Source organism: Uranotaenia lowii, chromosome 1 (assembly GCF_029784155.1).
Source record: "Uranotaenia lowii strain MFRU-FL chromosome 1, ASM2978415v1, whole genome shotgun sequence".
Lineage (NCBI taxonomy): Eukaryota > Metazoa > Arthropoda > Insecta > Diptera > Culicidae > Uranotaenia > Uranotaenia lowii.
Window position 1 is genome coordinate 195,484,974 of NC_073691.1, and position 15,994 is coordinate 195,500,967.

The 15,994-nt window shown below is 37.1% G+C and overlaps 1 protein-coding gene across 1 annotated transcript; it reads left to right on the plus strand.

Annotated features, from left to right (window-relative positions):
• Positions 1–11,070: 11,070 nt before the first annotated feature.
• On the plus strand, positions 11,071–12,381 carry LOC129739899 (uncharacterized). The gene is made up of 2 exons (XM_055731439.1): positions 11,071–11,794; positions 11,867–12,381. Exons 1-2 carry the CDS (start codon positions 11,146–11,148, stop codon positions 12,112–12,114), a joined length of 897 nt encoding a protein of 298 aa, XP_055587414.1. The 5' UTR covers positions 11,071–11,145; the 3' UTR covers positions 12,115–12,381.
• The last annotated feature ends 3,613 nt before the right edge of the window (positions 12,382–15,994 follow it).

A 15,994-nucleotide genomic window follows, 5' to 3' on the forward strand; every position in this document is an offset into this window, starting at 1 on the left:
TTCATCTTATACAACTTCATCAGTTTTTACATATCGAGTTCAATGTTAAGTTAATGGTTGGTGTTTATTATAACCCTCTGAAGACTAACTGTACAGAGCTTTCGATTGAACATTACGAACAATTTGGATTATACTACGAACACTCATTCTTTCTTGGAGATTTCAACATTGACCTTAGGGGGGGGGGGGGGGCGGGGTAGGGTCTAACGGGTATAAAAAAACACCATTTTCCACGATTTTTTTCTAGAGCTATCGTTCAAACAAATGTATTCAAATTTTTTGCATTATACAAAACATTGTTAAAAGAACATTTAGTAATTTTTTCGTAGAAAAATATTGAAAAATAAGCCGGTGACGGAGCATTTTCGAGGATGCCTTTTAGAAAACAGGATTTGCGGTGGACACTGTATCTCAGCACAGAATCATCTGAATTCAAAAAATCAGACCAAAATATTTTTAATAGATGTTTTTCTGGACCCCAACGTTTTTATTTAACTTAAAAATATTTTTATGAAATTTTTGTGGCCGTTTGAAGTAAAAACTACGATTTTTCACTTAAAAATCCGCCATTTTTCACCTCTAAAATCTCCCCAAAGTAAAAAAAATCAAAAAAGAAAAACGTTGGGGCCTGGTATTTCATATGTAGAAAATATGTTCCAAATTTGAAAAGAATCGGATAAGTAGTTTTCAAATGACGATGTCCACGGACTTTAAAAATGTGCTTTCGAGAAAAACGCGTTTGAAGTTTCTGCTCTTGCTTTCTTGCAGTATTAGATAGGAGGAGATAAAGGCCTATAACTTCTTCAGTTTTGCTTCAATTGACTTGAAAATTTGACACAACATTCTTGAAATGTTTTACAATAAGAAAATAAAAAAATAAAAAAATCGATTTTTTGAAAGTGTTAGACCCTACCCCCCCCCTTAAAAAACAATCAACTGCTTTTCAACGTGTTAATGATTGTATTGATTTATTGTCTATGAGCTGTATAAATTATGAACCAACGTTTTCCACTCAACCGGCGGCTCTCTACTTGACTTACTAGTGACTTATTCTTCTGGTATGGTTGAAAATTCAGCCAAATTTCACTGCCAGGTGTATCTCACCATGATTTCATATTTTGCACCCTCAATTTTCCGTTCACGATACAAGAGCCAGGATATTGGTTCCGTGACTACATAAACTTTTTTAATGTAGCTCTTATCAGTTATCTGCGAAGAATCGCATGGAATGAATTTCGAGATATCAAATTGGCTATAACTAATAGAAATCTGCCCTATGAAACTTGGAAACGTAACAAGAGTGCTTCTAATAGATCTAAATTCAAGCAGTTAAGAAACAAAGTTAATCTGCTTATTCGAGAAGCAAAAAACAACATTGATAGGAGAAAGATAAACTTTTATCTCTCGCCTGAAATTCTGTGGCAAAACGTGAAGAATATGGGATTGACTAAGAGTTCCAAGCACTCTGTGTCTTGCAATCATGATCCCGACGAAATCAACTCCTACTTCTGTTCAAACTTCACCCTGATTGACTCGGAACCTGTTCACTCTACGTTCAAAAAAATCAGGGTTTTCGTTCAAAACTATACACGCTTGTGAAATAATCGAATCAGTGTTTTCTCTGAAATCAAATGCTATTGGACTTCACGATATTCCTATCAAGTTTATTAAAATTATTGTTCCTGAAATCCTTCCAATCGTACAGCATCTCTTCAACAAAATTATTCTCACTTCTACATTTCCCACTCTTTGGAAAACTGCTATAATAATACCCATACCTAAAAAAAGAAACAGTAGTGATTTGTCAAACTTACGGCCAATAAGTTTGTTATGTTCACTTTCGAAGGTTTTCAAAAAATTGTTAAAACAACAAATTTCAAGTTTTGTTAACGAATATGACCTGCTTCATAAATTCCAGTCTGGTTTACGCGCACACCACAGTACAGAAACAGCATTAATTAAAGTTCACGACGATATTGCTAGATGCATCGATAAGAATACTTATAGATTTTTCGAAAGCGTTCGATCGAGTGTCTCACTCAAAACTGTACCGTAAATTATTATCTTACTATGACTTCAGTTCATCTGCCGCAAACCTTATAAAATCCTATCATAATGAACGTAAACAAGCTGTTTTCATGCTGATACATTATCGAAATTTTCAACAATCACATCTGGTGTTCCGCAAGGATCGGTTTTGGGACCCCTTTTATTTTCAATGTTTATCAACGATCTTCCACTGGTCTTAGATTTTTGTCAAGTCCGGTTGAGTAAACTGTGGTAACAGTCCCGTTCCTACAAAACATTAGTCTTTTGTCTGGAAATAACTTACGGATCTTAACAAATCTAATTAATCAAACTGAAACGCTGTTGATATGCGGAATCTTTAAAACAATCCAGTTGCTCAGCACTTATTTTGTTTATTATTGAATTCGAACGAAAATGGAGACCCTAGAAACGGAAGGCTACCATGATAGAGAATCTTTTATTTGAATGCAGTTCTTCTGGTGGCGACATTATTTACTCGCTCCTTATGAGCTTAAAACGCCTTGCGAAGAATGAAAATCGAGTATTCTGTCTGTTTGTCTTTGTTATAATTATTTTTACGATTTCGATTTTCAGCCACGCACATCATTACTTTTCTTCAAACCAATCTATAGTTAGTTGTAAAAAACTGAATTCGATCCCAATTCATTCTGAAATAGTTAAGTTTTAGTTTATCGAAGTCATGACTCAGTCGAAGACGGTAATAGTCTGCCCCAGATGGGCGATCTTGATTAAACGAACATGCAAACGAGTGGTTTGTTGTTCGCTGTGTATTTTTTTCTTTTTCCACAACGCCACTTGGTAAGATCTGCTGAGCCAAGGAAAAAGTCCTTCAGCGCGAATTAAACCATTACGTGTGTCCTTCAAGTTCGTTCCACGGTGGGCCTACTGAGAGATAACATTTTTTGACGTAGAATTACGTCTTACGGCAACACTATAGGGGGGCAAATTGAAATTCGCGAACGGATCTCGCGTCACGAAAAACGCCTCTTTCAAAGACATCTTTTCCGAACTTCATTTTGGGTCGCCTATGTGTTGGTACACCCATACCAATAAAGCTTCATATTCATATTCATGCTCGGAAAGGCATAAATATAACTGCCGAACAGTAGCTAAGCCTCAGTCGTGTTCAAATTTTAGTGTGTTGCTGTCGTTCGAGGTTGCTCTAGCTGCTCATCCGGTTCTTGCTGCCGCTCCCCCAGACAAGGCTAGGAAAACAAAACTTCCAATAAGGTGGTAAAGTTAAGAACAAGCCGAAGTCTCGTTCATCACGGGCCGGGCTTCAATTCCCGGTAGGACGGATTCATTGGCTGTTGCGGAAGGGCAATTATGCGGAACGGATTGGTGCCGGCGCTCCCGTTTATCTTGCTGCGGTAATGGAGTATCTCGCTGCTGAAGTGCTCGAGTTGGCCGGAAATGCTGCTCGTGATAACAAGAAAACGCGTATCATTCCACGTCATTTGCAGTTGGCCATCCGGAATGATGAAGAGCTTGATAAACTTCTGGCTGGGGTAACGATTGCTCAGGGAGGTGTACTTCCCAATATCCAAGCTGTATTGTTGCCGAAGAAAACCGAAAAGAAATCAATCGCCTATCCTAACGCGCACCGACTTCTCAAAACCGTCCTTTTCAGGACGACTAAATTTTCATGAAAAAGTTATCTTAAAATACCATTATCGAATAACTTCAAAAATAATATTCGGAATTGAAGTCTCGTTCATCAGGGCCGGGCTTCAATTCCCGGTAGGACGGATTCATCGGCTGTTGCGGAAGGGCAATTATGCGGAACGGATTGGTGCCGGCGCTCCCGTTTATCTTGCTGCGGTAATGGGCCTATCCTAACGCGCACCGACTTCTCAAAACCGTCCTTTTCAGGACGACTAAATTTTCATGAAAAAGTTATCTTAAAATACCATTATCGAATAACTTCAAAAATAATATTCGGAATTGAAGTCTCGTTCATCACGGGCCGGGCTTCAATTCCCGGTAGGACGGATTCATCGGCTGTTGCGGAAGGGCAATTATGAATGAAAGACAATTCATTAACTCTTCGATTGATTAATTGGTGGCCCTGAAAAGGGCCGTTTGTTTAGTTGATAGAATTTGAGGCAATTATCTGGTAGAACTGGTGTACTTGGTGACGGCTTTGGTCCCTTCAGACACAGCGTGCTTGGCCAATTCACCCGGAAGCAAAAGCCGAACGGCTGTCTGAACTTCCCGCGACGTTATAGTGGCACGCTTGCTGTAGTGAGCCAAACGGGAAGATTCGGAAGCAATCCGTTCGAAAACATCATTCACAAAACTATTCATGATACTCATAGCTTTGGAAGATATTCCCGTATCCGGATGAACCTGTTTCAGGACTTTGTGAATGAAAGACGCGAAAATTGGGAAAATTTGCCTTTATTTCAACGTGACCCTGCGAGTACGCCCCGCCCTTTTGCATTATTCTTCCATTGTACACTATACGTTTTTTGAGTGCGCTACAATGTTTTCGGCAATAAAACAAAAGTCGGGCCAGAAATTTTTTTAGTCTTTCAATAACTTCCGAAGAGTTAAGACGTGTTTCGCATTCCAAATGGATACCTGCATTTGCGAGAGGCCGATAGGGGGCATACTATGCCTCTATTGTGCTTATGAATACACGGGAAGGGTGCAAAGGACATGTCCTTTGCACCCGCACGTGATTTGGCTTATGGACTTCCCCTACTGCCCTAACTGCCTAAGCAGTAGGGCAGTACTTAAAGAAGTGCTGAAGCTGTAAAAACGGCCCTTTTCAGGGCCACAAAAAACCGGCCCTTTTCAGGGCCACAAAAAACGGCCCTTTTCAGGGCCACAAAAAAACGGCCCTTTTCAGGGCCACAAAAACTATTGAAAGTTAAAGTTTTGACTTGAATCATTATTTTTTAAAAATATAAAAACTTGTCTTGTCCTCAATACAAAATGTCATTTGGTTGATGGACTACCCGTACTGCCCTAACTGCCGAAGCAAAGGGCAGTACAGAAACATTAGAGGACCACAAAAACGGCCCTTTTCAGGGCCAAGAACAGCCCTTTTCAGGGCCACAGAAAAAAACGGCCCTTTTCAGGGCCACAAAAATAAACGGCCCTTTTCAGGGCCACAAAAATTTTTTGCGGGGTTAAAATTTTGAATAAATTTCGTCGAAGTATGTGGAGCTGTGTCGGCATATTTTATAAGCCTTATTAAGGCATATAAACAATGTAAATTATGATTCAACTTCATTCAACATCGTTCTCTCGTGATGTGTGGTTGTGTCAGTGGACAATTTCAAAATTATTGTGATATTATCATTGGTAATGTGTGGTCGCGGTAAAAGTGGAAAAGGAAAAAGGAAGGTCGTTCGGCCGCGAACTGGACGAACACGACGCATCGAAAAACCGGTGCCGAAAACCGATGCTGAGCGATCCAGAAACTTTCGCGAAAGAAGACGGACAACAAGAGAAGACGTCAATTCGTCTTCTGTTTGGGATGCTGGAGAAGGAACATCAAGAAGAGGTGAGTAAATTTAAAAATAAACTAGCTGAAAGCAATCCATTGCATAATAACGTCAATATTTTGTTTGTTTCGTACACTTGGAAGTTGTTTAATAGATGTCTGATCAAAATTAAATGTCTTCAGTGATTTCGCTGTCGCTGATGTAGACGAAAACTCCGGTTTGGGAATTCAGCGACAATTGTAGTTGTGTTTGTGAGGGAAAGATGTTGTTTTACGCCGTGTTTTTAATTTAAAATTAACCAAATGGATATTAAGTAAGTGACATTCAGACTGGAACATTCATCTCTGATATGCTATATTCGCAAAACCAATGATTCTGAATGATGCGACTCGGTTGGCATTGCTGAGTGGAGCGCTGATCGAGATTGCATACCAGTCGGGCGAAGCAGTTGTGAGAGGCGCTTTCCTATTATACAGTCAGAATGTTTCAAATAAGAAACGTATTCTGAATGTTTATTTTGAATGATTTTCGGAACACTCCTCGTGGCTCGCGTCATCTCGTGCCCGTAGAGTACAACCAGTCTAATAAGCTTCGTGTACAGGTTGCACTTTGTGTGAGGGATAAGTCTCGAGAAGGGCTTCCTTATAAACTAATGTGTGCCAATTTTCATTCTAATTATGCATAAAGCAAAATAGAGTCAACATTCCAAAAACAGTAAACAGTGATATGGACGACCATTTTCGCCGATCTTTTACACATAATTTGAAACTTGTTATTGTCCGTTATAAAAACTAAAGTGTGCTAGTTTTCATTCTAATCCAGTGCATAATAACGGTAATATCGCAAAAATATTGTACAGGTAATATTGACGACCCCTTTTGCCGACCCCTTGTACAATTTTTGATACTTGAAATAACTTGCTCGTCCCTAAGAAACCTCTGGTTGCTAATTTGAACCATAGACTCCAAATATGAAACCTGAAATCTTGTGTCCGTCTTCCAAAACCTTCAAGTGCATAGTTTAATTTCAATTCGATTCATAATAACAACACTTTGGTAAAAACAGTGAACTCCAATAAACATACACGACCCTACGTTTGAAACGCCGGGGGTTGCATTTACGTTTGATATTTTGAAATAAAAATTCGAATCGTTTTTTGTGTTTCATTTAGGGGTACATTCCGAAACATTTCAATCTCTGTCAATGTTGGAATAAATATATTTTTAGCAATCAATTGTCAGTTATGCCAGCAGTTCTTTTGGAAAACAGAATTACTGATACCATACTTAAATTCATCGCACAGAATTCAATGCAACTGATGTTACTGTTCCGATGGAGACCGATTCCGATCACTCATCGGTGGCATCGCTGGGAGAAGTCATGGATGATTATGCACCGATGGAAGAAAACGTCATTGAAGACAATGCAAATGTTGAGAATGTTTCGTCCACCCTTCGAGAATCTAATTTTGTGCGTGCTGATCGCGAATTTAGGAAACGCTTCCTGGATAACGAGTTTGGTCATGCCTGTGATGTATGCGCGAGATTATGGTTTAAGAATGATCTTAAACCAATAAGAAGTTCAGATTCTGCTGTGTTGATGTCGACAAACTATTTTGACACTGTGGAAGGGTTCTTAGCATGTTTAACTTGCCGAAGTAGCCTGAAGAAAGGGTCGATTCCTATCCTGTCACAAACGAATGGCTTTTGGTATCCGAAATTTCCTCCGAATCTACCTCCGTTGGATGCACTCACTGTAAGACTGGTTTCACCAAGGATCAATTTCATGCAACTTCGCCGATTACGTCATGCATTAGGTCAGTAATTCAATTATCATTCCTAGTTTTCTTATCTTAATTAATACATTTTATATTTGTCGTATGCTTCCAAAATAGGAAGCATGTCTATTGTTGGTCAAATAATCAATGTTCCAGTGGAAGTGGATCAGATGGTTCGGGAGCTACCTCGACAGTTGGATGATGACTACGCTTTCAATGTGTGCATTAAGAAGCACATGATTCACAAATCTAGCTACTTGTCTGGATATGTCAAGAAACGCACGGTTAAGCTTTGGCTGAATTATCTTTGTACCACTCCGTTGTACAGACAACTTGGTATTGTTTTTAACGAAGAGAATTTTGCAGCCCTTGAATCAGTGCCTCATCGCGGTGTTCCTCAAGCGGTTGATCTGGAGGTTATAGATGATTCAAATGAGGTAGAGCTTCTGATTGGCCAACAACATACCCTGCTTTGGAACGAAGATATGTGTCTTGAAATCGCACCAGGGCAAAATAAGACCCCACTCTCCATCATATATGATGAATTTGCCGAAGAGTTGTCCTTTCCAGATATTTATTTAGGTCATCCAAGAACTTTCAAGCCTGAAGTTCGCGTGACACCATTTATGATGGCTACCAGTGAAACAAGGCGCCGGGATCGACGAGGAGCTAAGCCCGAACATATTCTCTATATGGCTATGAAAATCATGCGTTTGCGAGTATCAGAAGGGCTTAGAAACACTTTCAAATGCATGGGTACGGCTAATATCACGCGTGCTCAGCTAAAAGACAGAGAGTTTTTGGAATCCTGTATTGAAAGAAACCTGTCATTCTTAAAATCCATTCCCAATTCTGTTCAATATTGGCAACAGAGAAAGCGTGATGTTTTCGCTATGATTCGTCAACTTGGAAAGCCGACAATGTTCTTAACGCTGAGCGCGAACGAAACGCGTTGGCCAAATCTTCTCGCGATTCTCTTGAAGCTTTCGAAGGAGTCGAATGATGCAGAAACTGCTGAAACATTACAACATCTGACCGCTTTACAACGAACTATGCTAGTGAATGAAGATCCGGTTACATGTTGTGTGTACTTTCATAAGCTGGTTGACGTTGTTATTAAGCTGCTTTCATCAAAGACGTATAGTCCGTTTGGAAATTACTTTGTCGTTGACTTTTTCAAACGAATAGAATTTCAGCACCGTGGAAGTCCACATGCACACATACTTCTATGGTTGGCCAATGATCCTCGTGAAAATATATCAGAGAATATGCCAAGGACTATTCAGCTCATAAAGTCCCTCTGTTCTGTATGTCCTGAAGATTTGTCTGAAACCTACAACAATCAGGTTCATAAGCATACTTTTACTTGCTTTAAACGCAACGACAAACAATGTCGGTTCAATATTCCATATTGGCCGATGAACCAAACTCGAATTTTGATTCCGATCACAGCAGGAGATGGTAGACTTATTCAGTTGCGTAGCCTTGCGCTAAAAATGCGAGAGAAACTCGAGATGAAAACTTTCGACAGTCTTGAAGGGTTCCTTCTCGATTGTAACTGCTCGTTTGACAACTACCTAAATGTAATTCGCTCCACAATTAACCGCCCAACGGTTTTGATGAAACGTTCCATGACGCAGCTTTGGACAAATTCCTTCAATCCAGGGATCGCTAAACTGCTTCGTTCCAATATGGACCTGCAATTTGTTTTGGAGGAGTTTTCTTGTGCTGCGTACGTGGTGGAGTACGTTAACAAAACGAACAGAGGTATAAGCAGCTTACATCGGGAATTGATAAAACTTCAAACGGATCATCCAGAACAAGACTACAGTGGCTTGTTGAAGAAGGTCAGCATCAGGATGTTAAATTCCGTTGAAATGTCGGCTCAGGAAGCAGCCTGGTATTTACTTAGGCAACCGATGTCGGAAGCTAGCCGGAAGGTAGTATCTAGTTTAAAATAATTGAATTTCTTTACATTAATCACTTCTGGTTATCTTTCAGGTGGAGTTCATTCCAACAATGTGGCCACATGAGCGCATTAAGTCGAAGAAACGAACGAAACAGATGGATGAAGAAGGTCTGGATGATGATTCTACCGATGTTTGGACTCTGAACATAGTTCAACGATACGAAGCCCGAGTTGAGATGGACGAGGTTTGCCTGGCGGATTTTGCAGCACGGTATACGGAGGACAAGAGGGAGAAGAACAGATACAAGCCACGTGCCCTTCCCCGTGTACTTCGTTGGTGTGCATATACTATGTCTGAACTTGTCGAATACAAACGAGAAATGGTACTTCTCTTTCTACCATTCAGGAATGAAGTTTGCGATGTACTTGATCGGAATAAGTTCCTTGAGTTGTATCAAGAAAACGAAGCTGCCATTCTCGCGAAACGTAAGGAATATGACTGTGAGTTAAACTTGGAGCAGGTCGTAGAAGAATTTCTTCGTGTCACAAGTGAAATAGACGAACAGCAAGAAGTTGCCAGCAAAAAGCGTGATGAATATGTTCACACCATCAATATGGAGCCTAATGACGATGACATTCACAATTTACCTACTGGGCCATTGGCAGCAGTTGTCAAGCAAAGGTCCAATGTCATGCCTAAACAAGAATATTGTGAAATGGTTCGTTCAACGAATGTAGAGCAACGAGATTTAATCCTGCAAATCATTCACAGTATGCATACTTTCGATGGAAATACTATACCCCTCCAGATCTTCTTCACTGGCCCGGCAGGCTGCGGTAAAACCTTCACATTGAAAATAATAATGGAGACTGTCAATAGGTTTAGTCAAGAACACAATTCACAAAATAATGCGTATGTTGCGTGTGCTTCAACTGGAAAAGCTGCTGTAGCTATCGGTGGAACAACAGTTCACTCGGCGTTCCGAATCACGATGTCCCGCAGACTAAGTTCAAAGTTGAGCTTTGAAGCATTACAACTGTATCGCAATGCATTTGCTAACGTAAAAGTCATTATCATCGATGAAACCAGTATGCTTGGAGCTAACATTTTAAATACTGTGCATGTTAGGCTCCAGGAAATCACAGGGAACTATGATGACCCATTTGGTGGAATGCCAATAATATTTTGTGGAGATCTTCGTCAGCTACCTCCAGTTAACGCCCGCCCAGTCTTCAAACCATGCGCTAACTCTATGCTCGGTGCAATATTGTGGCAATCGCTCGACTTCTATCCGCTTGTACAAGTTATGCGTCAAACGAATGAACAGTTCTCTGCTATTCTTACCAAAATCGGTAACGGAGAACAGTTGAATGCAGAAGAAATTCAGCTGCTCGAAAGCAGATTTCGTACAGCGGAATGGTGTCAGCAGAATGTCCCGAAAGCAATCCGTTTATTCCATCGCAACATCGACGTTGAACGGTATAATTCCATCGCATTAGTCGATCAAGAGGTAGATGAATGTATAGCAGACGACGTCTATTCTGGATTCAAAAACAACTCTCAGCTGATCAGTGCTCGAACAAAGATTCATAAGATGAACGCCGCTGAGACTGGTAGCTTGTCATACCTCCTTCGACTTGCAGTAGGTACTCCGTACATGCTGACTGTAAATGTTGATGTCGAAGACGGCGTTGTGAACGGTGCAATCGGACAGCTTATGTTAGTCGAACATAACCAAGACGATCCTCAACAACCTATTTCGAAGATCTGGATGATGTTTGAGAACGACTCCATCGGTAAAATGTTGCGGATGAAGGCTAGACCGCTGGTTTATTCAAAACCAGAAATTTTGAGGCCAGAATGGACTCCCATCGTTAGAAGATCAGCGAACATTAACCTGAACGGTGGAGTTAAGTGCAAGCGAACTCAATTTCCAGTAGTGAGTGCGTGTGCCATGACTGTCCATAAGTCCCAGGGTGGCACATTTTCGGAAATCGTTTTCAGCTACGAGAGTTGTCAAGAACAGCAGTTAGTGTATGTTGGGCTGTCGAGGGTTACTTCTATCGATGGGTTGTATTTGACCAACCCTAGAAATAATTTCAAATTTCATCACTGCAAAAACGTATCATCACCAAGAATTGATGCACTTCGAACAGAACTTCAGCGATTGAGTAATCACCGCCTTCGAACTATTGGAGATGATATTATGACAGAAATAACGTCCAACTCGTCTGCATGTACCCTGATAAGCATGAACGTACAAAGTCTGAATGCTCATTCATTAGATATTTCAACAGACCGTGTTCTCACTTCTGTTAATTTTCTTGCGATAAGCGAAACTTGGCTAACTAATAATTCAAACCCGACGATCGCTGGATATGATTGCATTGTCCTGGAAAAACGAGATGATACAAGAGCTGGAGGAGTAGCCATTTTTCAGAACACCACCACATCGGCTATCACCCTTTCCCATACCATCAAAAAGTTCAATTCAAGTGACGATCAAGCATTAGACGAAGCAGACCATTTTGGCGACATTTGTGCAGCAGAAATTTCAATGATGGGTACCAACATGCTATTATTCTCGTTGTACATTTCTCCAGGTATAAAAGATCACACTTAAATTTTCCTGTCCTCACACGTGCATTAATATATATCTTACGCTATATTTCTAGGAACCACGCTTCGCCAAAAGAAGTATTTTCTAACACGGAACCTGATAATGTACGCACGTCTAGCTACTCCAATCATTGTAACTGGAGATTTTAACATTGATGTTTCAAAGCCTGGAAATGACGAATTAATTTCTTTCATGAAGACCTATTTGTTCCTTGATTTAGCTTCGGATCCTACACAAGCAACTACACTCGGCGGGTCATGTATTGACCTAACGTTCTGTACGGAACATTGGAGCCTACTGTAAGCGGTATTGTGCCTATTTTTCGTACCACAGGCCAATACTTTCAGTGCTGAAAATCTAAATATTGTAAATAAAATAAATATCATATATTTTATCTTAAACCATAACAAACCAGTTTCTTCTCTCCAATTAAAATAGGTAAAGGATGCAGCATGGAAGAGAACAACCGTCATCCAGGGTACATCCAAGCTCGCCTATCGCTATCTGGTTCGATTTCAAGGATTTCTATTTGCGAACACCGAAGACGCCAAGACCGCCACTTAAAATACAACAACCATCAGAAAACGGTCCTTTTCAGGACCACAAATTACATTAAAAGGCCCTTTTCAGGGCCACCAAACTTTTCAAGAAAGAGATTGAATACACTGCGTCGTAATTCTACGTTAACCTGTCGGTCGTGTCTTATACACAACCTCTTCAACTTTTTTTACTTTAAAAAATTAATTTGTTCACATAAAGAACAGATTCCATCCCATTCTGACGTTACTGAGAGTTCTTCAGAATTCTGAGCCAATTACCATCAAATCACATTTAAATTAGATTTTTATTTTTAACAATTTCTATGTTCAACCTCACTCTGCTAGTAATTCCAGCCAGGAGCTAACGTAGCTCGAAGCAACAAAAATGCAATCGTATGCAAGTGTTCTTATTAACGGGAACCAAGAGCTTAATCGTTCCGGAACTGACAGCAGACTAACTAGACAGAGCGGTAAAGATTCGGCAGGGTAAAGAGGAGAAAATGGCGGACAGAAAGGAAAAAAGTACTGAAAAGATGCTCCGTCCATCCGGATACATCCGACAACAAACTGCGCACCACAGAATGTAAACAGTTGCTCTTCTTGGAAGTTTCATCCAGCAAAGCAAGCAATGAACGAGATGATGTCTGGCTTGGTGTGGTGAGTGAATATTTCCGTGGAGTAAATTAATTTATAATTTAGTCGGATAGTACCAAGTTACTTTTTTGAAGTCTGCCAAGTGAGTGATTGAGCAGAAAGCAGTCGAATGCTGAGCGATAGAAGACAGAAAATTTGCTATTTTTGCTATTTGATGAAAATGATTTTTTTTATTCGGTTTAATTGGGGATATTTTTTAGCCGATCTTCGGAAACTTTTGAATATTTATGACTATTTTCTCCATTATGTTTTTTAAAATGTTTTCGTTCAGTTATCTACATATAAAGTTTATCTTTTCCGGCATGGATGTATTCGTTTTGAAGCAATTTAAATAGAAAAGATTTGAATGAAAAAAACATTCAAACTGACAAAAATGACAAAAATGACAAAAATGACATAAATGACAAAATGACAAAAATGACAAAAATGACAAAAATGACAAAAATGACAAAAATGACAAAAACAAAATGACAAAAATGACAAAAATGACAAAAATGACAAAAATGACAAAAATGACAAAAATGACAAAAAATGACAAAAATGACAAAAATGACAAAATGACAAAAATGACAAAAATGACAAAATGACAAAAATGACAAAATGACAAAATGAAAAATGACAAAAATGACAAAAATGACAAAAATGACAAAAATGACAAAAATGACAAAAATGACAAAGACAAAATGACAAAAATGACAAAATGACAAAAATGACAAAAATGACAAAAATGACAAAAAATGACAAAAATGACAAAAATGACAAAAATGACAAAAATGACAAAAATGACAAAAATGACAAAAATGACAAAAATGACAAAAAGACAAATGAACAAAAATGACAAAAATGACAAAAATGACAAAAATGACAAATGACAAAAATGACAAAAATGACAAAATGACAAAATGACAAAAATGACAAAAATGACAAAAATGACAAAAATGACAAAAATGACAAAAATGACAAAAATGACAAAAATGAAACAAAAATGACAAAAATGACAAAAGAAAATGACAAAAATGACAAAAATGACAAAATGACAAAAATGACAAAAATGACAAAATGACAAAAATGACAAAAATGACAAAAATGACAAAAATGACAAAAATGACAAAAATGACAAAATGACAAAAATGACAAAAATGACAAAATGACAAAAATGACAAAAATGACAAAAATGACAAAAATGACAAAAATGACAAAAATGACAAAAATGACAAAAATGACAAAAATGACAAAAAATGACAAAAATGACAACAAATGACAAAAATGACAAAATGACAAATGACAAAAATGACAAAAATGACAAAAATGACAAAAATGACAAAATGACAAAAATGACAAAAATGACAAAAATGACAAAAATGACAAAATGACAAAAATGACAAAAATGACAAAAATGACAAAAATGACAAAAATGACAAAAATGACAAAAATGACAAAAATGACAAAATGACAAAAATGACAAAAATGACAAAAATGACAAAAATGACAAAATGACAAAATGACAAAAATGACAAAAATGACAAAAATGACAAAAATGACAAAAATGACAAAAATGACAAAAATGACAAAAATGACAAAAATGACAAAAATGACAAAAAATGACAAAAATGACAAAAATGACAAAAATGACAAAAATGACAAAAATGACAAAAATGACAAAAATGACAAAAATGACAAAAATGACAAAAATGACAAAAATGACAAAAATGACAAAAATGACAAAAATGACAAAAATGACAAAAATGACAAAAATGACAAAAATGACAAAAATGACAAAAATGACAAAAATGACAAAAATGACAAAAATGACAAAAAATGACAAAAATGACAAAAATGACAAAAAATGACAAAAATGACAAAAATGACAAAAATGACAAAAATGACAAAATGACAAAAATGACAAAAATGACAAAAATGACAAAAATGACACAAAAATGACAAAAATGACAAAAATGACAAAAAATGACAAAAATGACAAAAATGACAAAAATGACAAAAATGACAAAAATGACAAAAATGACAAAAATGACAAAAATGACAAAAATGACAAAAATGACAAAAATGACAAAAATGACAAAAATGACAAAAATGACAAAAATGACAAAAATGACAAAAATGACAAAAATGACAAAAATGACAAAAATGACAAAATGACAAAAATGACAAAAATGACAAAAATGACAAAAATGACAAAAATGACAAAAATGACAAAAATGACAAAAATGACAAAAATGACAAAAATGACAAAAATGACAAAAATGACAAAAATGACAAAAATGACAAAAATGACAAAAATGACAAAAATGACAAAAATGACAAAAATGACAAAAATGACAAAAATGACAAAAATGACAAAAATGACAAAAATGACAAAAATGACAAAAATGACAAAAATGACAAAAATGACAAAAATGACAAAAATGACAAAAATGACAAAAATGACAAAAATGACAAAAATGACAAAAATGACAAAAATGACAAAAATGACAAAAATGACAAAAATGACAAAAATGACAAAAATGACAAAAAATGACAAAAATGACAAAAATGACAAAAATGACAAAAATGACAAAAATGACAAAAATGACAAAAATGACAAAAATGACAAAAATGACAAAAAATGACAAAAATGACAAAAATGACAAAAATGACAAAAATGACAAAAATGACAAAAATGACAAAAATGACAAAAATGACAAAAATGACAAAATGACAAAAATGACAAAAATGACAAAAATGACAAAAATGACAAAAATGACAAAAATGACAAAAATGACAAAAATGACAAAAATGACAAAAATGACAAAAATGACAAAATGACAAAAATGACAAAAAATGACAAAAAATGACAAAAATGACAAAAATGACAAAAATGACAAAAATGACAAAAATGACAAAAATGACAAAAATGACAAAAATGACAAAAATGACAAAAATGACAAAAATGACAAAAATGACAAAAATGACAAAAATGACAAAAGAAGGTG

Bases quoted from the DNA above. Each gene is read 5' to 3' on its own strand.
- LOC129739899 (XM_055731439.1), top strand. From the start codon at position 11,146: ATGACTGTCCATAAGTCCCAGGGTGGCACATTTTCGGAAATCGTTTTC. The intron at 11,795-11,866 runs GTATAAAAGATC...CTATATTTCTAG, and splicing joins CTCGTTGTACATTTCTCCAG to GAACCACGCTTCGCCAAAAG.